We start from the raw sequence: 25,184 nt of genomic DNA on the forward strand, positions 1-25,184 counted from the left end.
GAGATCACAAGCACAGCTGCGGTATTACTTAGCAGCTGCTTTGCCTAACGACCAAATTGCTGGTCTTAGTTGTGGTTGCTACCTATAGATACAAAATTGTCATATTACAAAACTGGCATAAGGAGCCAGCTTCATCCTTTTACTATCCTATGGTGAAACATGTTGAACCTTGAATAAAAATGCCTACAGTTAACATAAATGCCTACTTTACATACATACATGAAATTGCCATACTATAAAATTGGAGGCAGCAGACAGTTCCTTTACTGCTATGCCAGCATGCATTTCCATCCAACCTGCCACCAACTGTAACATTCTTATGCTGTTTTGTGTTTTTATTCTTATTGTATTGTTAACGTATTTTATTTTGCACTCTGGTTTCTGACTGCAATAAACTCCGTCTTTCCCTCAATTATGGCAATTGAGCGCAGTTTTGAATGCATTTGAGTGCTGAAGATTTTTTAAAAAGCTGACCTCATCTTATATAGGCCTCTACTGAAGTGATAATTACAAGTTATGATAATTTTTGTTCAGTTTGCAGAGACACAGGAGTCAGGCTTCTGAGGATGGGAGTAATGGATCCTTGCCTCTTTCTAAGAACAGCTGTGGATGTTACAATCTCTTGCAATAGGAAAATGTTAATTATGTCTTGCACCAAGTACTAAATTCTACTGAATTTCCCCAGTTTTGAGAGAGAATCCTTTCTCTCTCTTTGCTTTCTTAATCCCATTCTTAATTTTTTCTATGTACAAATGAAAAGAAGCCACTTTTCATTGAAAAGATAAAGTATCTGAGGAGGAATATAACAGAAACCATTAAAACACTTCAATCCTACATATTATTAGTTTTGATCAAACTACTTATTATATCCCTTTCAAGAATAATAGATTTGGTAAAATAACAAGATATGTATATATTTAGAGCAGGTCAATTTGAGTGTGTTCAGAAAAAAAAATCACAGGATTTTTGTAACATTTGCTGGACCTTCCTTTGAGTGAAAATAGACCAAACCTTTGATTATTGAGCGGATTGGAACTGTAATAAGCAGTAAAATGGCTGAACACCTCACTGTAATAAGCAGTAAAATGGCTGATTCCTAAATACAAGTAATCCTGGATGTATGACCACAATTGAACCAAAAATGTATGTTGATAAGTGAGGCGTTTGTTAAGTGAGTTTTGCCCCATTTTACAGCCTTGCTTGTCACAGATGTTAAGTGAATTATTGCGGTTGTTAAATCAGTTGCACGGTTGTTAAGTGAATCTGGCTTCCCCATTGACTTTGGTTGTCAAAAGACAAAAAGTGATCATGTGACCCCGGGATGCTGCAATGGTCATAAGTATGAGTCAGTTGATAAGCGGCTGTATTTTGATCACATGACCCTGGGGAAGATGCAGCGGTCGTAAGTGTGAAAAGTAATTGACTTTGAATTGTCATTGAATGAACTGTTGTAAGTCGAGAACTACTTGTGACCCTTATTTGAATCACCATCACTTTGGGGTAGAGTTGAGTTTACCTCTTTTGCTATCATACAGTGGAAAGTGCGATATTCTATAGAGATGTCAGTGTTTCACATTTATGAAATGTCTTCTTCAATATAACAGGCTAATACTAATATTGATTTCGATTTAGTACCAAATGAAGGGTGATTTATTCAGCTGATTTCTGAGTCTCACTGATTCCAGCTCAGCCTCTATTTGTTTTTACAGCTTATACTTAGGGATACTTGCATTGTTTTTATTACTCTAAAATTATCTATATATATTTTGCAATAGTGGTGAATATCTGTAGCTTGGGTATAGGATGAGGGTGAAGGTTCGTTCTCCAAGCTTGTTACCAGGCTAGGGAACAACTTCAGTGGAGTTTAGGGGATGTCAGTTCTTCTTTATAAGAACAACTCTTCCCCCTCATACATATTTTGCTTCAGTTAACAGACTTATAAAGAAAGTTTGTACATTCAAGTTTGTACATTAACTGCTTTAGTTAGATTCTCTCAGCTTCCCCAATAGTGAGGCTTGTCAATGCATGTACATAATGATGCAGTAGATTTTATTGTTTATATATGCAAGAAGGTAGTTGAAATCACATGCTCAAAATTCAAGTAGAAAACTAGCTGATCAGAGCAGTGCATTGGACTATTCTGTTTGTTCCTATTTTTTCTTATAGCCAACAGCCTGCAACAGGAACTTCTACCCTATATTGGAAGCAATGGAGTTCTGAACTAACTTATTGCCTTCAGAAAAATGCTGATTTCTCTCCTTGATTTTCTGTTAAAAAAACTAATGTGATGGGATCTGATGTCCATGACATGCTAAAGGATACATGTTGTTTTTCTTTTTCCAGATCACCAGAAGTTAGAGCGAGAAGCTCGCATCTGCCGTCTCCTGAAGCATTCCAACATTGGTAAATATTGTTTGGTTAAGATGGAAATGTAGAAGAAGGGGAAGGGATGGGATGGTGTACATGGTGAACATGAAGATTGTCTGTATTTCTTAACTTTGGAAAGTTTAAAATGTGAGAATTTCAACTCTTAAAATTCTGGGAAGTCCATGCCTCTTAAAGTTGCCGAACAATAACACAGTTTAGATTGAATATTATTAAAAATTGTCAGCCTTCAAGATTTTCTTCCTTTGCTTTGCATCTTTCGGCTGTCATAAGTAACGGGGAGGAGGGGGGATATGGTTATGGGAAGCGAGCTGGAGGTGTTACAAAACAGAACTGTATAAGTTGGGGGGGGAAGTTCTTGCTTAGGCTTCTATCCTATGCTATGCGCAGCCCCAACTCTTTATTGAAATATGTCAAGGTTAACGGACAAGAGGCCTCATCACCACCTGGAGATGCCCACATGATGATATATACAACTTTTAATTGGATGAGCCAATTGAACTATTGGGGGTGGGAACATTGCCATCACTTTGTATATGTGATTTACGCGCTCATTTTCTCAGATTCAGAATTCTTTTGTTGCTACCACTTAATTTCCAGTAAAAGATATCTTTTCTCTAATTAATGGAGTCTTAAGTATTTCTTTCTTAGATTTTGAATGGAGCACCAGCTGACAAAAATATTCTGAATACTCTTCCAGTAAAACCAGTAAAAACTTTGCAGGACATTTTCTCTGCCATCTCTTTAAGTACTGGGAAGGAGAGAAAAGTGTGTCAGTTTTTTTTTTAAAAAAAGAACTGATTGATGGTGATTTTTTTCTTACATTTTTGACTTTTCTACATAAATATAAATTCTAACGTGATACTACAGTGCCTTTACTTGAGAATTTTACACTGATACTGTTTGGCTTTATGGAACCCTGTCTTGGACAGCTGACCCAGTTGGTTTCTTTTTTAAATCCTGGTAAGATGGACCATATTTTGCCCTTTTTCACTTCTGCTGGCTCCAGATTTGTTTCTGATTTAAAATCAGGGTGCAGACTTTAAATCCAGAAATGTGTAGGAGTAACTGAAGTTCATACCCCTGGCAAGGACTCAATTTGGAGGAGGCTGAATGCTTCCCAAAAGGAAAGTGGGATGAGGTTGTTCTTTACTGATCTCTTGGGGGCTATGTGTGTGTGTGTGTGTGTTGTGTGGGGGGAGAAAGAGAGAGAGGGAGAGAGAGAATCTGCTATAATAATGTTATTTAACATGCTATTTACTTTTCATTTCTTGGTTACATACACTTAAAGATGGTTTGATTTTAGTATATGATACAAAGCTTATTGTACAAACAAGGTTTAGCATATACCAAGAGTAATTTATACTTTAGAGTAAATGTGAAATTAGGATGAGTTTAAAATGTAGTCTTCAGATCAATCCACAACTGTCACCCAAATATGTGCATTATTTATTCTCAAGATCTCAGTCCTTGATCAACATGCATGGGTCAGCTTTGGAAGCCATATTAGCACTAGAAGCTTCCACGCTGCCACGTTCTTGAGCATGGGAAGATGGGAGGGGGGATTTTATGGAGCGTATGTGATGAGACATAATAGCATTCTTCTTTAGAATCAAGGTCACATTATTCCTGCACCTGGCCGAGGAGTGGTTGAGGGGATGTCTCAAGTTGGGATGGATGGTGATGGGGCATCCCATCAACCACTCCTCAGCCAGGTGCAGGGATTGAGGTTTTCTGGAACTCTGACAGCATGAATGTTTGGCTTCCCACTTCACTCCTCTCCATTCAGGACAATAATTTCACCTTTGTATCACTTTGCATGATTTTAAGGCTTTTCAGGAAACCATTCCTACCAAACTTCATGAAATTGAAATTTAGACTTACTCTTATGATATTGAATAGTTATTGTGAAATCCTAATAGAGCTTCCCATCTTTTTATCTCCCATGGTTGTTTGAAAAATATCCTGTAAATCGAATGAATGCCAATGGTGTCTCTTCTTCTGCTTTATTTTGAAGAAAAGTGGACTATAAATGCAAAGAGGGAGTTCCACAATTGTAATTATGAAAGGTGGGCGTGCATTTTTTGCTTGAACAGGTCCATCTGCCCCCTTTGTTCCCAGTGCTGCATGGAGCCACCTTTAAAGACTTTTGCAAATCCATGGCAGTTGCTAATGACAACAAGGTTGGTAGAAGACGAGCTTCCAGGAAGCATCATCTCAACCAGGTCTCTCTCCATCTCAACCAAGTAGGCAATTAAAACTGAACTCCCTGCTTGTTGTAATGGACTCAGCGTGTTTATGCTAGTTATTCTGTTTTAATCCTTATGGGGCTTCTCTTCCCCCCTCCCCCCAATGCATTAGTTTCTATGGAAACTGTGTCGTCATGGGTATCTTCTGGGTAGATTTAGAGACAGCCACAAGTGCAAAAGAAAAAGAAATGTTGTTGTATAATGAAATTGAAATAAATGCACTTCAGCTTCAGTGATCTTAGAAAGATATAGGAGACCGGTACAGGAGCAGAAGATTTGTAGGTCCAGAAAGTTGATTGGGTTGGGTTGCATGAAGCTGTCAGATGGTTTGCTTGGTTTTGACTGCATGCAATCTGTGAAGCAGCCTTGATATCTGTGAACATCCGTTTAGGGCTTAGGACAACGTCCAATTTTGGTTTACTCAGCAAATCAGGGATTTGCTTTGATTGACGGAAATGCCCAGTCTTGCTCCTGGTATGTAATGTAAGCCCTTTAGGCTTTGAAGCTGAATTTCCTCTGAGAGTTTTAAGGAAGTTAGATGTTCATCATCAGGAAAGGTGAGGAGACATTCATCAAATCGGGTCCATTAATCTTATTTCATTCAGAAATAGTGAAATTAGATAGGTGGCAATTATCCCCTGAACTGCAACAGGCACCCCATTGACTGGATAGGAGCCATAGTCCCTATGAATGATATAATATGAAAAATGGAATGCCTTATGTTTTCCATTAATTGCAAAATCTTGTTCCTCTGAGATCTACCCCAATCTTTTTCCTTTGCTGTGCAGTACATTTCTCTTCATTAGTTGAAAAGTTTTGTATCATATTCAATCTTCTGTACATTTGGCTTCATAATATAAGTTGTAGCAATGCAGGTGGACCTGGCCATTGGAAGTGAATGCATTATCCATAATAATCCCTGCTTTTTTGAGAGGCAACTGGACTTTCTTTGTTTTTCCTTGAAGACATTTTGCTTCTCACCCAAGAAGCTTCATCAGTTCTGACTGAATGGTGGAGAATGGAAATATTTACATTTCTTGCGGTCATTTGGTCATTAGCACTCTTTCTGAGAAGTCATTGAGGCCACTCAGAGGTTTATTTGTGCCCTCAGGGTCACCTGAATAATTTATCTGTGCCCCTGAGGGATAAACCTCTTAAGTAGCCTCAATGACTCTCAGAAAGAGTGCTAACGACCAAGTGATTGCAAAGAATATAAACCCTTCCATCCTCCACCATTTAGTCAGAACAGATGAAGAAGTTTCTTGAATGAGAAGCAAACCGTTTTCAAGGAAAAACAAAGAAAGTCCAGTTGCCTCTTGAAAAAAGCACCATCGGACAACCATGACCTGGATGACTGTGAATCACCATAGACATTATCCATAATATATCTGAGAACAGATCAGCAGTTGAAATCAGAATCCCTTCCTCCATGTAGCTAAACCTGTATCTTACAAGCTTGGCCCTGTTTTTGTGTTTTCTGCTAGCCATTTTCTCTTAACTGCAAAACTTTCTAAGGTATCAGCATCTCTTCCAACTCTTCCCCACCCCTCCTTTTCAATTTAATTAACCTCCTTTTAGCAAGGAATAATATATCTCTCCCAAAGTAGCAGAAGCAAAATTCTGAAAGGCATATTTTCCCTCAGTTCTTCAGAGAAAGAATCATGTTCCTTTTCACTGCTCTTATTTCCCTACACCAATTCTTGGCAGCCAAATTAAATCTTCTCCCCTTGGTTTTTGGCAGCATTGGGGTGCTTTAGCCTGAAGTGGTGTTTTTCGAAAAGGAGATGAGTGTGTACACAACACTAAGCAAGCTTAACATTAACTATAGGTAAGAAAAGACTTGGTTTGTCTCAAAGACCGTAACATGTAAACATTGCCAACAGCAGCCTGCTACCATTATTACTGTCTATTTGTTTACTTTAAAAAACAAATGTATATACATCATGGTCTAAGTGGAACTAAGATGTGCAGGGTGGAGAAAGACTTCCCAAATCCTTTAGGTTTGTATTAATAGAGGGATAGAATCAAGATCACATGAATTGTTAATAGCACTTTATAATGCTCTGGCAAGACCACATTTGGAATACTGCACCCAGTTTTGGTCACCATGATATAAAAAAGTTGTTGAGACTCTAGAAAGATTTCAGAGAAGAGCAGCAAAGATGATTAAGGGACTGGAGGCTAAAACGTATGAACAGTTGCAGGAACTGGGTATGTGTAGTCTAACAAAGGGAAGGACTAGGGGTGACATGGTTGCAATCTTCCAATATCTAAGAGGTTGCCACAAAGAAGAGAGGGTCAACTTACTCTCCAAAGCACCTGAAGGCGGGATAAAGGATGGAAACTTATCAAAGAGAGGTTCAACTTAGAATTAAGGAGAAATTTCCTGACAGTGAAAACTATTAATAAGTGGAATGGCTTGTCTCCAGAAGTTGTAGGTGTTCCATCATTAGGGGTTTTTAAGAAGAGATTGGACAGTCATTTATCTGAAATGGCATAGGGTCTCCTGCAGGAGGATGGGATTGGATTAGAAGACCTCCAAGCAGGGGTGGGATTCTACCAGTTCGCACCTATTCGCTAGAACCGATTGTTAACATTCTAAGCAGTTCGGAGAACCGGTTGTTAGAAGAAATTACTGGCCTAATCCTGTAAGGAAGGCAGGAAGGAAACATACTGGTGTTGCTTACAGAAACTGCCTCTCTGTTAACCCTTGCTACATTCTTGGCAGGACTAGACTTCCTGTCTCAGGAACTTCTCTGGAGTTTTTTTTTCCTCCTTTGCTGGTACTTTGCTTGTGTGGAGTGACCATTCAAAGTTACAATGGCACTGAAAAAGGTGACTTACGGCCATTTTCCACACTTACGACTGTTGCAGCATCCCCACAGTCATGAGAGGCCAGGCGAGGAGATGCGTGCCTCGATGTGAGTGATATTGAGTTGGCCACACCCAGCTAGTCACATGACCACCAAGCCACACCCACCAACTAAGCCACGCCCACAGAACCAGTTGTTAAAAAATTTGAATCCCATCCCTGCCTCCAAGATCCTTTCCAAGTCTGTTGGTAGAGTTAACAAATAGTTCCATTGTAAGGTCCAGAAACTAGAAGGGGATAGTTAAAGTTTTTTTTAATCATAAATACACCCCCATCTGAATTCAAACAAATGTCATGGTTGAAGTAAGAATAAACATGAAACAAGGAATGGCTTCAGATTATGGTTCATAGAAGCCACATCGAAGTTTGTAAAAATTTTAGATTAAATTTCTTTTTGGAAGAAGGATAAATTGTGTTTCCCTTTGTGCTTTTCCAAGAATTCCCTGCTGTGTTGCATGATATGTTTTGTTTCAATACTACTGAAAAAAAGCTATGTATTGAGCCTGGTTTCTTCTCCAAATAACCAGTGCTAAACTACAGAGGTGTTGGCACAATATGATTTTTTAAAAAGACAAGTTGATGTATGAGATGGTATGATTATTCTTTCTGGCTTTTATGTGTGTTCCATGCAGCACACCCAGAGGGGTACATCCATGCAAAATGGATGGAGTTTTAATCGTGCAACCCAGCTCCCATTTTTTTTTGATCATGCTCTGTAGACAACCCTGCTGAATAATCTTCCTGGGGGATACTCATTCCTCTGCATCCAGAGTTGATCTTGGAGTGTTGCAAATAATGCACCACATCCAAGCTGGGCTTGCCTGCCTGCCTGCCTGCCTTTCCTTCCTTCTTCCTTCCTAAATTATTATTTCTTTCATTATGATGATTAATTTGAATTTATTAGCCACCCATCTCCAATGGACTTTGGCAAAAAGTCAACATTTTAATGTTCACAGCAGAAACAAAAAGATTACAAGTAAAAAAATAATGTAATGCTCTACTTCTATAATTAAATTAATAATATCCCTAAGGGCAATATCCTATAATAATCACCCAGCAGTGTAACCCAGCATGTAATAGCAAAGGTTCAATTGCCAAAGACTCTCTGGAATACTTTTTTTCTTCTAGTTTTTGCTTCTTTCCATAAATATCCAAAGGGACCCTATTCTGTAATGCTGGTGCTGTGATGAAACAATATTTATCTCCTAGTTTCAGCCCTTTAAAAGTCATGGAAGTGTTGGATTATTACGAGTTGTATAATGTCCTGTATAATTCCCCAACCAGGTGTAAGGCAGTGCTAGAAATATCTGTTGAGATTAGAATATACACTGCTCAAAAAAATAAAGGGAACACTTAAACAACACAATGTAACTCCAAGTCAATCACGCTTCTGTGAAATCAAACTGTCCACTTAGGTAGCAACACTGATTGACAATCAATTTTGCATGCTGTTGTGCAAATAGAATAGACAACAGGTGGAAAACATAGGCAGTTAGCAAGACATCCCCAATAAAGGAGTGGTTCTGCAGGTGGTGACCACAGACCACTTCTCAGTTCCTATGCTTTCTGGCTGATGGTTTGGTCACTTTTGAATGCTGGCGGTGCTTTCACTCTAGTGGTAGCATGAGACAGAGTCTACAACCCACACAAGTGGCTCAGGTAGTGCAGCTCATCCAGGATGGAACATCAATGCGAGCTGTGGCAAGAAGGTTTGCTGTGTCAGTGTAGTGTCCAAAGCATGGAGGCGCTACCAGGAGACGTGGAGAAGGCCATAGGAGGGCAACAATCCAGCATCAGGACCGCTACCTCCGCCTTTGTGCAAGGAGAGACAGGAGGAGCACTGCCAGAGCCCTGCAAAATGACCTCCAGTGGACCACAAATGTGCATGTGGCTGCTCAAACGGTCAGAAACAGACTCCATGAGGGTGGTATGAGGGCCCGATGTCCACAGGTGGGGGTTGTGCTTACAGCCCAACACCGTGCAGGATGTTTGGCATTTGCCAGAAAACACCAAGATTGGCACATTCGCCACTGGTGCCCTGTGCTGTTCACAGATGAAAGCAGGTTCACACTGAGCACATGTGACAGACGTGACAGGGTCTGGAGACACCGTGGAGAACGATCTGCTGCCTGCAACATCCTCCAGCATGACCGGTTTGGCAGTGGATCAGTAATGGTGTGGGGTGGCATTTCTTTAGGGGGCCGCACAGCCCTCCATGTGCTCACCAGAGGTAGCCTGACTGCCATTAGGTACCAAGATGAGATGCTCAGACCCCTTGTGAGACCATATGCTGGTGTGGTTGGCCCTGGGTTCCTCCTAATGCAAGACAATGCTAGACCTCATGTGGCTGGAGTATGTCAGCAGTTCCTGCAAGACGAAGGCATTGATGCTGTGGACTGGCCCGCCCGTTCCCCAGACCTGAATCCAATTGAGCACATCTGGGACATCACGTCTCGCTCCATCCACCAACGCCATGTTGCACCACAGACTGTCCAGGAGTCGGGGGATGCTTTAGTCCAGGTGTGGGAGGAGATCCCTCAGGAGACCATCCACCACCTCATCAGGAGCATGCCCAGGCATTGTAGGGAGGTCATACAGGCACGTGGAGGCCACACACACTACTGAGCCTCATTTTGACTTGTTTTAAGGACATTACATCAAAGTTGGATCAGCCTGTAATGTTTTTTTTCCACTTTAATTTTGAGTGTACCTCCAAATCCAGACTTCCATGGGTTGCTAAATTTGATTTCCATTGAAAATTTTTGTGTGATTTTGTTGTCAGCACATTCAGCTATGTAATGAACAAAGTATTTAATAAGAATATTTCATTCATTCAGATCTAGGATGTCTTATTTTTGTGTTCCCTTTATTTTTTTGAGCAGTGTAATTTGGTTCCCCTCCTAATACTATAAATTTACCAATACTTTATATTCACTCACATTCTCTTTCTAGAGAAGCATAGTACAGTACTGGGTTGAGAGTACTGGGTTTTATTTTAGAGGAAAGAGGTACTGATTGTGTTAAGACCCAAAAGGGATTTCTGGAAAAAAATAAAGTGATAATGTGGGATGGGAGTTGCCATTGAAAGCCAGTGTTTCTAATCCCCTGGACCAGTGGTGGATAACCTTTTTGGTTATCCTGTGCCAAAAATTGTGCACGTGTGCACCCAGAAGGCAATACGTGTGATTCTGCCCCCTTACCTGCACTGCGCCTCCCAGCTGATTTTTGGCCCATTTGAGGCCTTTTTCAGCCTCCCAGAGGCTTTAGGAAGCCTCTGCAGCCTTTGCAGGCTGAAAAATGGGTCTGTTTCATCACTTCTGGTATTTCCGGAAATATAGGAAGTGATGAAACAGACCTATTTTTCGGCCTCCAAAGGCTGCAGAGGCTTCCCTCAAGCCTTTGGGAGGCCAAAAAAGGCCCGAAAATCAGCTGAGAGGCGCACGCATGGCAGTGAGTTAAGTTTGCCTGGGGTTCGCGTGCCCGCACAAATGGCTCTGCGTGCCACCTGTGGCACGCGTGCCATAGGTTTTCTATAACAGCCCTGGACTATGCAGGAATCTCAGTTAGAATGTTTGGGGCAGCTTCCTTTATCCTAGATCTTGGATGATGTGGTCAATACTTTGAGAGATTGTTGTTTATGATCATGATGTGAAAGTATTCCTTTGAAACTTGTATTTCAATTACAGGTAGTCCTCGACTTACGACAGTTTGTTTAGTGACTCTTCAAAGTTACAACAGCACTGAAAAAGTGACTTATCACCATTGTTCATACTTACGACTGTGGTCACGTGTTCAAATTTGAGACACTTAGCAACTGACTCATATTTATGACGGTTGCAGTGTCTTGGGGTCCTGTGATCCCCTTTTGTGACATCCCAACAAGTAAAGTCAATGGGAAAGGCAGACTCACTTCACAAGCATGTTACTAACTTGACAATTACAGTGACTCACTGTGGCAAGAAAGGTCATATAAGGGGGAAAAATTACTTCACAAATGTCTCACTTAGCAACAGAAATTTTGGGCTCAGTTGTGGTCATAATTTGGGGACTACCTGTAACAAAAAGGTTTCTTCAACTTATTGAAGAATTCCATCTTGCCTCAGGAATCAGTCTCTTCTTTCTGCTTGTGATCTCATATGTAGTTATATAAGTCTGTGCAGTGTAGAACTAAGAACCTCACACTAGGATTGCAGGAAGCTGGATTCAGTCCTGTAGGGTAGGAAAGAGCGGTCAGGAATATGTATACTGCAGGGAATGTGTTCCACAAATTACTTATTTGTTTTAGCAGAATTTGGAAAGTTTTGCTGCTTTGAATGAAGCTGTTAGGCTAGACTCACATCATATTTGCTAGGTGACCTGCCAGTTTGTTCCTTCTTCTGTTTTTAACAGGCTTCGACACATTACAAGTTTTATTTTTTATTTTTAGCCAGATTTAATTCTATGGGGTGCAAGAAAGTCCTTTTTTTTTGGATATGAGATGTTTATAAGAATGTTACCTGCCCTGCCATCTTCTGCCCCCGCAAATGTTGAATCTCTATGGATTTGTTTTGCTTTCTCCTTAACAGAATTACAGTGCTGGCATGCCATGAGAGACGCATTTATCTTCTGTTCTATTAAAATTCAGACTTATTCAAATAAACATGTAGCCGAGAATCATTAATTAAAAAACAGTTGGAGCAAATTAAATTCATTGCTATATTGTTAAATTATGGATACATTTGTTAAAATTATAGTCCCACCTCCCTTCATTGCATGCTGCTAAGTACGTTGGTACATTTTGAACTACAGGTGTATGGAGATTCTCAGTGATCCAGGTCATAGAGGAGCCTTTTCAAAAAGGAATTGGGCTTTCTTTGTTTTTCCTTGAAAATGTTTTGCTTCTCATCCAGGAAGCTTCTTCAGTTCTGAAGAGAAGTGAAAGGTCTTCAAAGAAAAATAAAGGAAGTCCAGTTGCCTTTTGAAAAAAGCACCTTTGGTACATTTTGAACTTCAACCATGTTTGAAAAACTTCTGCGTGTTCAATGGATTAGGTTTTAGACTCCATTAATTGATTTTTATTTTCAACATCATTGGAGGCACTTTTTATCTTGCTTTGTTGGGGTTTATAAGCAGATGCCATAATGGAGTATTGAGCACCATAGGTTCAATTTGAAAAATAGTGGATATTAGACTCTTATAAAAATTGGACCAATGGTGGAGGTTAGTAAAAATGAAGCCTTCATAGTCAGGATCTGTGTTTGCCAGGTTTTGCTTGGTTTTCTTTGGGGTTCTTGAAAATGGGATTCTAGACAAAATAGACATCTGGATTCTAGGGCAGAAAGTTCAGATTTAATTATGGCCCAATTTTCCTCCTCCAAGTAGGTTTATTGACAGGGAACAGTCCAGTGCAGTTATTGCAGAGGGCATTAGAGATGCAAGTCCAACAAGATTGGGGAGGTGGGGGAGATGATAATAGAAATAGAATTCTTTATTTATGGGCCAAGTGTGATTGGACACACACAATGAATTTGTCTCCGGTGCATAAGCTCTCAGTGTACCTACAAGTAACAAGTGATAATCATAATTAAAATACAATCATCATAGATAGCTAAAGCAGTGGAATAGCTAAACATAGCTAAAGCAATGGTACAACAAAAATGCCAAGATACTTGGACTCTGGAGGTGATGGAAGGCTGAAGCGTGCCTATTTTGTTGCAGATCTTTTTTGGAGCTAGGTTGCTGAATCCTAGAACTTTGTGAACTGGCTACAATGGGTGTTGGTGTTGCTATTCCCTGGACTTGCAATCTGTGAGATTATGTAGTGCATCAAAGAGACAGAAGGAGGGCAAGGATAATAACAGGTACTGTAGAATTTAGGAAGTACTTTTTCCAATGTAACGTATCTGTTGTGCTTCTTTTGCAGTTCGCCTCCATGACAGCATATCCGAGGAAGGTTTCCATTACCTTGTCTTTGATCTGTAAGTAATACTTGGTTCTGAAGAAACTCTGTACCAGCCTAGGTCTTTCTGGAATTTGCTCCTCTTTACAAGTCTTCCCCTCTGTGCTTTTCCTTGTGGCCTTGTGGCTGCCACAGTTGAGCATCCTCTTTGTGGGTTGCTTTGGATAGCCTTATGGCCTGCCTTACGGCGCCTTCTGAGCAAATGTTTGTATGCTGCCTCAGGAGCTAGGCAGGCGTTGCCATCTTAATGGATGTAGGTGGGCGAAGACTGCAGCTGCAGGGCTGCCATTAGCATAAAAGGGTGGGCAGGGAAGAGGGAAAGGAGGCTATTGGGATGATAACTGTGACTCAGGGACCCTGGCAGGCTGGGGAGACCCGTCCTTGCTGTACCCTGTTTGAAGAACCAGATTAGGCCATCTAGGAACCACACAGAAGGCTGGCTCCAGGGCTTCGTTGCCTTGATTCCTCGCCCCCTTTCATTTGGTAGGCCATGTCCTGGGCAAAGGGGTGGGGTGCTTTGCTTGGCTGCCTCTCACTTGATTTCCAGATATAGAAACTAGTGATCTCATCTCCTCCTCGTCTCTGACAGCTCCAGTTAAGCAGCAAACTATATTTAGCTGCCCTCTGAATCAGTGCAGCTCCTGCTTCTCTCTCTCTCTCCCTCCCTTCCCTCTTCCCCTTCCTTCCTTCCTTCCTTCCTTCCTTCCTTCCTCCTCCTCCCTCCCTCCCTCCCTCCCTCCCCCCCTCTTTCTCCCTCCCTCTCCCCCCTCTGCTTGGAGTCACACAGGCCTTGACATGACCATGGCTGCAACAGGAATAATTGAAAGCTACTGATAGATTCCCCCCCCCTTTCATGTACATTCTGCACTGTGGCCACAGCTGGCTGTGTGCCCAACTCTGGAGCCCATCTGGTGCAACACTCTTTCAATTACTTTGTGTGCCATTACTTTCTGTGCCAAATCTGGGTTCCTTGAATACCTGGCAGATTCAGGAGCATCTGTGTGAAATGAGGGGATGGAAGAGGAACAGATTATGGTCATCCAATGGAGGTGTTTGAGGAGCTCTAGTGCCTCTAATGCCCAAGACTTGATCTACAGTAATCAGTTGCGGTAATGATGTGGGAGCTAACTCATCCATTTGGGTCTCTGCTGTAACCTTTATATCCACTCTACTCTGTTTCCTAATCTCTGCATTTCTGTATCAAAGAGGAATCATTCTTGTGCATTTCTGGCATCCTGCTATTTAACACATCAGCTTCTCTCCCTTCTAGACTCTCTCTAAGTTTTTAATTGATCAATTAACATTTAGTGGCTTAAAGGGAAAAGTACAGAGTCACATCCCTGCAGAATGGTCAAAATGAATTATTTTTATTCGTAATGGAATGTAAGAATAAATCTAAACTAAGGTAGCCAAATTTTAGTCCAAAGACCAACTTTTTGGCTTGGATATAGGTGTGCATCTGTACAGGAACATGTTTCCTGGGCTTGCATTCCATTGAATTCAATGGGCCTTCCATTGGGATGAAAGTATTTAGCATTCATAGCAGCCAGTATTTTGACCAGGTTGAATCAAACAATAATCTTGAGGCAAGGATAGTGATTTAGGTGTCTATTCTTTATTCTTGTGTGATGAACTTTTTTTGGTTATTGGGCAAGAATTCCAAATCAAGAAAAACAATAAAATAGTCATTCTGGACCATCCATTCATTCATGCCACCCATCTTGTTGAGCAAATATGGAATTTTTTTTAAGTACAACTGAACTCTGAGTGCTCATTTGCCGTTCTTCATACCTGGCACCTGAACAGGGCCTTGGATAATCTGTCTTCTACCTATCCTACATTGCCTTTAAAGATATTGTATGTTATCAAGTCCGTATCAACCCTGGGTGAATTTGTGTGATCATTTTTGCTCTAGTTAGTGTATGGATGGCAATTTCTTAGTGCCTTAGTGAGGGAGGCTGCCTGCTTTCATCCTGGTTGAGATACAATATGCTGATGATAATGTCTCTGCCGTTGTCTATTTTGGCATCAAAATGAGTGGGCTAATAACAGAATAGACAGCAGAGCTAGACTTGAAAAATTTAAGTAACCACAACAGTGAAACAATCAAAATAAAATAAAACCAGCCCTCAACAAAGATTCTCCAAAAGTAAAATTGTTTTTAAAAACCCATAGGGGATTTAACTTGTTGGGAAGATAATTCTGATGGAAAATTTGAGAGGTAAATAGCAGTTCTGATAGCATTTCAAAACTGCTGTGTGTCTTAATGCTGGGAAGACAAAATGTTTGTTCTTCAACAGGTTAAGACAAATAGGAAAACAGAGAGAGAGAAGGAGGGAGGTTATTGCACATTGGTTGATTTAGATGGGGAGCAGCATGGTGGCCTAGTGGTGAAGACATTTACCTCCCACTCGGAAGGCTGAGAATTCAATCTTAGGTAGCATTTCTCTCCTAGGGTGCAAAGAAAAAAATATCTGCTGCGAACTCTGCATGGGCGTCAGGAAGGGCATATGTTTGTTGGGAATATCGATGCACATGTAGTTTTGTAAGTCTCACAACCCTGTGAGAACCCAAAGGATCTGTATGTCCCAAATATGCTTTTTCAAGAGGCAACTGGTTTTTCTTTGACAACGTTTCACTTTTCATCCAAGAAGCTTCTTCAGCTCAGAGCTGAAGAAGCTTCTTGAATGAGAAGTGAAATGTCTCCAAAGATAAACCAGACAGTCCACTTGCCTCTTGAAAAAGCACCTGTGGGATAACCATGACCTGGGTGACTGAGAACCTTCATAGACAAAAGTTCTGTAGTGTAAACTCTGCAATAAAGAGTATGGATCTGAACATTAATATATCAAAATCAATAGTTGTGTTATCCAGAAAGATAGCATGGGCAGTTGCAAGTTATACATAAATGCCACATAACTAGAGCAAGCAGATGGATTTGTTCAATTCCTTTGTGGAATATTTGCTAAAAATGGGAAAATGTTTTGAGAAATTTAAGATGGTAGAAAAGTAGTGGTATGGGTCAAGAGTAAAATGGGAGATTGAGAAAATTGTAATTGGATGGAGTTGATCAGATCCTCAGAAAGAATGAACATGTTCAAGAGGCAACAAAAGGCAATGTATGAATCAGTTTATGAACAAGAATATCTAGTAAGGGGAAAAAAAGAAATATAGAAGCCTAGTGAACTAAATTTAGCTGTGTTTCTTCCCTTTTTTAATTCATGCCTTAAATAGCTTTGGTATATTATTTCTTACTTGTTTCTGTATTTGTTGTAAGATTGCTTACCCTGAAATAATTAGTCCTCTATCTGGATGAGAGATAAAATATAAGAACTTCTCCCAAAGAGGAGAAGAGAGGAAGAAGAAAAAGAAAGTGGACAAATGACCTCAACATAAATATACCATTTTGGGATAGCTGCAGTGAGATTTTAAACTACATATATTTAAAGTTAGAATAATTTTTCAAAATAAAGTTAGAAAAATTAGGCCTTTTCAGACATTAGCAAGCCTAGACAGATGCTCAACAAGCTAGATTTACATTGATTCTGGTGAGATTCCCTGATGGAACAGAAATTGGATCCATGACAGTTTATTTGGGTCGTGGGCCAGGCAATTATGTAAGAGGCTGAAAGAAGAATAGAGTTCGCAGCAAATGATCCAAGCCTTTCAGGAATAGTTGTGGTTCAGTGGTTGTAAGGGCAAGAAGTAATAACCTTGAGGAACAGGAGGAAAACCTCAAAGAAGACAAAAGTCTGATTTAAAAAAATCTGAGTCCTGGCCAGAATTATAACATGAGGAAGTTTCTCAGACAAGACCCCCCTTGTCTATGGAGATTCTCAGTCATCCAGGTCATGGTTATTCCACAGGTGCTTTTTCAAAAGACAACTGGACTTCCTTTGTTTTTGCTTGAAGATGTTTTCACTTCTCATCCAAGAAGCTTCTTCGGTTCTGAAGAAGCTTCTTGGAATCTTCAATATGCAGTAACCTTCAGTTCTGAAGAGGTTTCTTGGATGAGAAACAAAATGTCTTCAAGCAAAAACAAAGAAATCCAGTTGAAAAAAGCACTTTTGGGAAGACCCTTCCTTGTTCTCATGAAGGTAAAGGGATCGGGTGGGGAACATTACATTCAGTATTGCATATTTTGTCCCATAACTTTATGTTTAAAGTAGTACTGACATGTATACCTTGACCTTCCTAGTCTGGTCTGCTGTGAAGGGCTGACAGTGTTATACTCTCCAAACCTCCTGTTGACAAATGTCAAACTTTGGTTGAAATCTTGTTTGTATCACTTTGTAGGGTCACGGGCGGTGAGCTCTTTGAAGACATTGTTGCCAGAGAATACTACAGTGAAGCTGATGCAAGGTGAGTGGTAACTTCACATCCACTTGTCCCCACTCCATCCTTCTCCCTCCCCCAGCCCCACCCCCTCTCTCTGTCCCCAGATCCCATTCCAGCTTGAACCTGTGAAATATGAACCCATCTGTAATCAGGGAGGTTGGGGTGGGGTTGGAACCACATGGTTGTATTCAAAAGATTTTACATGGTTGAAGTGATGTTCTCATGTCCTTTGGCACCAGTGGTTGCCATAAAGTGTCCCACTGCTTCATACAGTGCCAGCCAACCCTCCCATACACCCTTGGACTGCTGCACCTGATTATATAGCAGACAGCAGAGGTCCCATTCATCTCACAGTTGTGAAGAAGATAGAATTTATGTGAGGCATTGCAGGGTGAGAAGAGATATACCTAGTGCCTCCCCCAGCATCCCATTTATATAGGATGCAAGCGCTCTCAGTACATCTGATCATTTAAGGATACTCTCTTTCCCAAACGGACTTTCGTCAGAGCAGGTCAGCTACTAGCTCCGTTCTTTGCTAAAGAAAGATGAGAGAGGTTTGATTGGGGGGATGGGAATGTGCTCCCACTACTACAAACAAGCCTTAATCTGTGGTTGAATATCCCATGTTCAAATGGGATCTTAGCCTTCATATAAAGGAAGTTGTTGTTAGTGCTTTCACTCTTGAACTCCTCCTTCAACTGTAGAAATATTTGTATTGCACTAGGCTAGTTTGGAGATTGTATGGTCTCTTTTGCAGATGCAGTCTAACCAAGATAATTGGGGATAAGAACTGGAGGTGTGCAAGGATGTAGGAATATTGGCAGTAAGAAATAAAAAATTGGATGGGACAGAACCGAAATTAGTGTTTGCTGGGCAAACTGTCATTAGTAAAGAGCTTCAGGAGTTGACGCATCAGGGCCACCAAATTACAAAACACGGTTGCATTTGAGAAGTGTTCATACAACACAAAGACAGCTGGGTGTCCGAAGTTTGTCAACCTAGATTGCAAGGAGTTCTAGCCTTTGGAGTGGTGTAGAGGAGCAAAGGCTGAGAAGAAACCAGGAGGTACCAAAAGACATCAAGAAATTCAGATTCAATTTAAAGCTTTCATTAGAAGAGATTGTTGACCAAGGCATGAAATACATTGTGAAGTTATGTCTGTTTGAATTAAGAAACCTGGTTGCCCAAAGCCAAGTGTTCCAGAGATTTAGCAATGAAGATATTCTAAGAGAGGGAAGCCATAGCAATCCCAAAGTTTAGAATCTGGTATAATTCTGCCCACACAATTCAGTTTTTCTACATTGTTCCTTTCCTATCTTGTTCCTCCAGTGCTTCAGTGGTGAGGGTGGGAGAAATAACCACAGGAGTGCAGAATAATTCTACCAAAATTCCAGCTCGGTGTTTTTGATATTGTATGTACCTTAGGACAGCAATCCTTGGTTTTTTGTATTATGTAAAAGATCTAGGACAATGATAGTCTGGTATAGATAATGAAAATAACATGTTTTATTTAAGCACCTCTGATTTGATGGTAATCCTGCATGAAAAACCTTAGATTATTTCTCCTGGTGGCTTCCTGCCCATAAAGAGGGGCCTAGTGATAGAAAAGCATCCTCTGTTAATCCTAAATACAGGTAGTCTTTGACTACCTGTATTTGCCTTCAGAACAGCCCTGCTAAGTACATTGGAACTGTAAGTAGGAAGGCAGAAACTGGTGTGCATGCACAATGATTGCCAAGCCCAGCATTGTTCCAAATCCAAATTGTGAAATTGACCCACCGTCAGCTTGCAAAGCCAAATGATGCCTTAAAACAATGTTTTTCAACCTTGTCAACTTTGAGATGTATGGATTTCTTCCTCAGATGTCTGGGGAATTCTGGGAGTTGAAGTCCATACATCTTAAAGTTGCCAAGGTTGAGAAATACTGCCTTGGAAACCTCCTCTTCTTTAGTCTGCTATTTCTTGCCCAAATTAAGCAATGTTCTCTTTAGTAAAAAAAAAAAAAAAAAAAAGGCCAACTCTGTTCTAGGCTGCGTTAACAGAGGAATAGAATCAAAATCACATGAAGGGTTAATACTACTTTAGAATACTAGATACGTCCACACTTGGAATACTGCATCCAGGTTTGGTCGCCGTGATGTAAAAAAAGATGTTGAGATGCTACAAAGAGTGCAGAGAAGAGCAACAGACATGATTAGGGGACTGGAGACTAAAACATACAAAGAATGGTTGTTGGAATTGGGTATGTCTAGTTTAATGAAAAGAAGGATTGGGGTGACATGATGGCAATGCTCCAATATCTCAGGGGTTGCCACAAAGAAGAGGAAGGCAAGTTATTTTCCAAAGCACCTGAAGACGGGATAAAAAGCAACAGATGGAAGCTAATCAAGGAGAGAAGCAACCTAGAACTAAGGAGAAATTTCCTGACAATTAGAACAATTAATCAGTGGAACAAATTGCCCCCAGAAGTTGTGAATGCTCCAACACTGGAAATTTTGTGGAAGAGATTGGACAACCATTTGTCTGAAATAGTATAGGGATTCCTGCCTGAGCAGGGGGTTGGACTAGAAGAGGTCCTAAGTCCCTTCCAATTTTGTTCTTCTGTTCTGTTCTCTTGAAAAAAGAGCTGGCCATTGACAGATTAGTATGTGTTCACAGTTCCACCAGTCATGCTTAGTTAGCCTCAGAGAGAGGTGAGATACAGCTAGTAGCATAATACCCCAAATAACTGAATTAAGAACAGGAGGGATAAAACCTATGCAGGGAGTTCAGGAAATTACCCAAACAAGCCACACATGTGCATCAAGGTGTGGTGGGTTGGGCAGACTTACAGGAATGAGAGACTTTGTCTAAGAGGTCAGGACCAAAGAGGTTCAATGGAATAGGATATAATTCAAGCACATGAGAATGATTAAAACATACATTTTATGAACAAGTTGTCCTCTCCCTTGTAGTTTCACAAAAACGGGAGATATCACTTTTGTATGAAGTGGTACCCTAAGTGGCTTGGTTGAACCACTGTATTGCTGAGTTTTGACATAGCTTGCCAGGGGGTCCAGACCTTGGGTGATTCACATTATGTATGAACCGAGCCATTTTATCTTGTTCAACACACCACAGCAAGAGAAAACAGTGCAGTAGGTGTTCCCTGCATATAGCTTCAGTTTCGTAACAGTATATTTATTTATTTATCTACCTATTTATTTATTTATTTATCTATCTATCATTTATTTAGTTATTTGGTTTATATTGCCGCCTATTCACCCATGGCTTTGTTTTTCTTAATAACTCCACTTACTAACGTAATTACTCCACTCAGTTGTCACGTAGATGTGAAGTGAAGGAGTCCCCAACTGGATTCCTCAGTTTGTAATTGTGTCCAGTATCTTATGTGCTGCTTTTATTTATATATAAATTGTAAAGAGAAAATAAAAAGTAATGCCAACTAATACAGGCTAAAAAAAAAACAGAGAAAGAAAAAGACAAAAGCGCAGCAAGAAAAGATAAAAAGAAATAAAAAGAAAAAGTTTCCATTTTCTTCTGCAGCTAATATAAATATAATTACAAAGTTTTCTCTTACTATGATTACAAAAAAAAAAAAACCCTCACTTTTTTCTGTTATTTAATTTTATTTGCTAGTCTTCAAAACTAAAGCTTACTGTGCCTTTTTTTTCTGCTTCATGTGAAAATCAAAAAAAATCTGTAAGGAGTTTCCAGTCAGCCATAAATGTAGATATTGTGTTTTTCTCTAACCAAGAAAATAATTTTAGTCATCTTTGAAAATTCCATCACCTTCACCAACCATTCCTCCACTTTGAGTGATGCAGAATCCTTCCAATTTTGGGATTATAATAATATCGCTGCAGTTGTCATGTATAAAAACAACATTCCATGGCTTTTTTCTAGATGTCTGTCCATTAATCCCAGAAGAAGAGCTTCTGATTTAATTCATCATTGGTCCTTAAAATCTTCTGAATTAGTGTATATACTAATTCAGAAGTATCTTTTTTAAAGCTTTTTTTAAACATCCTCCACACATAATAAAATGTGTCTTCATGTTATTCACATTTCCAACATAAATTTGAAATACCCTTTATACATTCTAGATGATTTCTCTGGTGAGCAATATCAATGGTACATTGTTTATAAAAAATTCCTTTAAGACTAGAATTAAATTTCAATTCTTTCAACCACACATTTTCCTGTTGATCCATTTGTTTATTGTAACCAAAATATTTAGCCCATTTTAGTATACATTATTTCGCTTGCTATTCTGTCTCATATTTCAGCAAAAGTTTATACCTTTTAGCAATAAAAGGGTCACCTCGTTGGCACATAGTTCCATTTCAAAGTCATTCATGCTTGTTCAAACCCGTAAAATCTTTTATCCATTTTAAATCTTTCTAATAATTATACAAATGGAAAACCATTGACAAATATATCCTTGTATTGTCAAATCTTCTCTTAATTTTATTTTACAATTTCCTTGAGAAAATCCTAGTATATAACAATAAGTTAAACATTTATCACTTCTCATCTACAAAATGCTTCTTAGCTGACAGCCATAAAAGTATTTTTGGGCACAACCTAGATTTATTTATTTCATACTCTAAAAATAGCCCACCTGACATAATGATTTATGAAATCTACGTTAAACTTAGTTTTATTATATCATAGATATATTTGTGCCACCCAAATCTCAGATAGTGTCCTTCTGACTTCGACAGCCTGCTGTTTCTTAACAACATCCATTTTCATCTAAGTTAACAGCAACGAAGTATAATTTGAAATCTGGTAAACTTAATCCCCTCTTCCTTTGCATCTTATAATACCATATATAATACTCAGGATTTCCCCCCTACCAAACAAATTTAGATATATCCTTTTGTTGCTGTTTAAATAGTACATCAATTGTCAAGACAATTATTATTGAAACAAAAATAACATTCTTGGCATCTAGGCAAAATAACATTCTAGAAAATTTTCTCCAGTAGTGACAATTGTACTTTATCCCATCTTAACATGTCTTTTTAAATTTGATTCCATGTCTTTTTTTTTCTTTTTTTTTTGCAGTTACAAAATGGCACTTTATTGGCAGCAAACCACAAAATGTTTCATGAAGAAAGACTATGCAGCAATATTATTTATCTCCATAAATAATTAGAAACATACTAATGGGACTTATTTAAGTAGTAATACATTGGAATATATCTATTGCATAGTTTTAGGCACAATGGTAAGTTGAGAAGAGCAAAGCAGGGATGAGGTCAAGGATATATAAATTACATTTTTAAGAATGACAGGCAGATTTAAGAGCAGCCCTGTTTAACTGCTGTGCTTCAGGATCCCTGCACTTGTTTCCTATGACTGCACTGGAAATATATTTCAGGACTTCCTGGAACACAAGATGAAAAACCCTTCCACTTTAGAACCCAGAAGGTCATTTCTAGCAGTCAATGGAGCAGAAGAAAGAGTTCCCAATCAGTAAGTCAAGCTCAACATCTCAAAATACTTTGTTATTTGAAATAACTTTTGAAGAGGTTATCTCAAGAGTTCTTTAGCAAATCCAAGATCCTTCTGGGGCAGAAGAACCATCTAAAGCAGGCTAGTCAGAGTCATTTCCAGAGGCTGGTGGAAGTAGAGGCTGTTCATTAGGTGGCAATTCCTCCTCAGGTGGAGGTCCAACTTCTCCTGTTTCCGTCTCTACTATTTCATTTCCTTCTTGTGCCATAGATGATTTGGGTTCTAGGTGGGGCATTTCAACTGGAATTTCAGCAGTAGGATGCAGTTCTCCTCCTGGATTAGGAATTTCAGGGATGGCTTCAGGAATGTAATCGTTCAGTTGAAAGGTTTCTTCTTGGACGCTGGAGTACTCACACTTGCTCATCCTATCTCCCATCTCTCAATCGGCAGCGACACAACAGGCCAAGGAACTGATCTATTATGGAGATGGCAAGCAGCAGCAGCAGCAGCAAAGTTGCAGTGAGAAATCACCTGCAATGCTCTTCACCAGACAGCCTCTTCATTCCATGTCTTAACATAGTTACTTTGAAATAACATACAATTCATATTTGTCATACTAATAGTGAAATATTTTAACTTGTGAATCTTAAACCTCATTTTATTCATTAATTCTGTTTGATCTTGTATCTTCACATTTTTGGTTAACATTTTAGTATCCTGTTTACTAATCTTGAAACCCGCTAAAGCCCCAAATTCTTTTAATTTACTTATTAAAAGTCCAATTCCCTTTGAAAGGTTTGCTAAAAGCAGAACCAAGTCATCCACAAATACTCTTAATTTGTATAACTCTTTTTTAATCTTTATGTCCTTGATTCTCTCGTCTTCTCTTATGTTTCTATTCTACTGTATATTTCAAGAACTAAAATAAATAAGGGGGAACAATGGACAACCTGGTCTTGTTCCATTTTATATATTACATGGTTTGGTTAAATCCACATAAACAATTATTTGGCCATCTGTGAAGTATAGATCAATTTAACTCTTTCTATAATTTTTCCCCAAAATTTGCATCTTCCAAAATGTTAAACAAAAAAGTCCAGTTGTTTAAATGGTTGAAGGCCTTATATCTGTATTTAAAAAGATCATTGTGGCTGCTGTGCCATTTTCTGTGTTCTTCTGGATTAACATAATTTATGGTCAGCTTCTGTCTTTTCCTTGATTATTAAGGTTGCTATTGCCTGATAAAAACTCCAGGTTCTTTTGTGGGTGGGGTTGGTGAAGAGGAAGGTTACCTAGATGGTGTTGTCAGTGGGGAAATTTGCTTTCATTTAGATTGAAAGTATCCATGTTGAGATTTCAGTTAAAGTAGAGGTAGACAACCCGATGACCTCTGAATGTTTTGGACTATGACTATCCGAATCCCTTACTGCTGGCCATGTACCTTGATGGGACTGAAATCCAGAACAACTGCAGGATATTTAATTGGCTGCTGTCCAACTGAATGATCTCAAGTTCATTAATGCTTTGAACTACAACTGCCCTCATGTCTACTTGGAAGTCTAATGGTCAGGGGTCAGAAGAATTATAGAATATAATGTCTGGAGAATGCTAAGATGGTGATGAGAGAGGGTAATTAAAAAATCAGTGACTGTTTCCCATTCACCAACCTCATGTCCTCTATGCTTTTTTACTTTTGAAATGGAATCTTGCTGTCTACTGCTTGTATCTATAAGAGAGTTTTCATCACTTTTTAAGCCCAAGTTCATTGCAGGAGTGCAAAAAGCAAGTGGCAGAGCAATTCAGAGTAAGAGATTTAGAAAAGGTTCATCCATTGACCTTCCAGACGGTATTCTAAAAATTCTGTGGGCATCAGAATAGCATGCACACTTTTAAGCTCATAGCCTGACCCACCAGATAGAACTAAAGCACATATTCAGAA

At 39.5% G+C, this 25,184-nt stretch overlaps 1 protein-coding gene across 30 annotated transcripts in view; it reads left to right on the forward strand.

Moving 5' to 3' along the window:
• The window catches only part of CAMK2B (calcium/calmodulin dependent protein kinase II beta), a 207,910-nt gene that overhangs the window by 101,048 nt on the left and 81,678 nt on the right, over nt 1–25,184 (forward strand). For all 30 annotated transcript variants that reach the window (XM_026671386.2, XM_087969681.1, XM_087969684.1 and 27 more), the window contains exons 3-5: nt 2,344–2,403; nt 13,409–13,463; nt 17,741–17,806. In XM_026671386.2, the coding sequence (XP_026527171.1) occupies nt 2,344–2,403; nt 13,409–13,463; nt 17,741–17,806 (181 nt within the window). The remainder of the gene's footprint in view (nt 1–2,343; nt 2,404–13,408; nt 13,464–17,740; nt 17,807–25,184) is intronic.

This window comes from Notechis scutatus, chromosome 7 (assembly GCF_049901735.1).
Source record: "Notechis scutatus isolate UNSWTSFEM ecotype Mainland chromosome 7, rNotScu1.2, whole genome shotgun sequence".
Lineage (NCBI taxonomy): Eukaryota > Metazoa > Chordata > Lepidosauria > Squamata > Elapidae > Notechis > Notechis scutatus.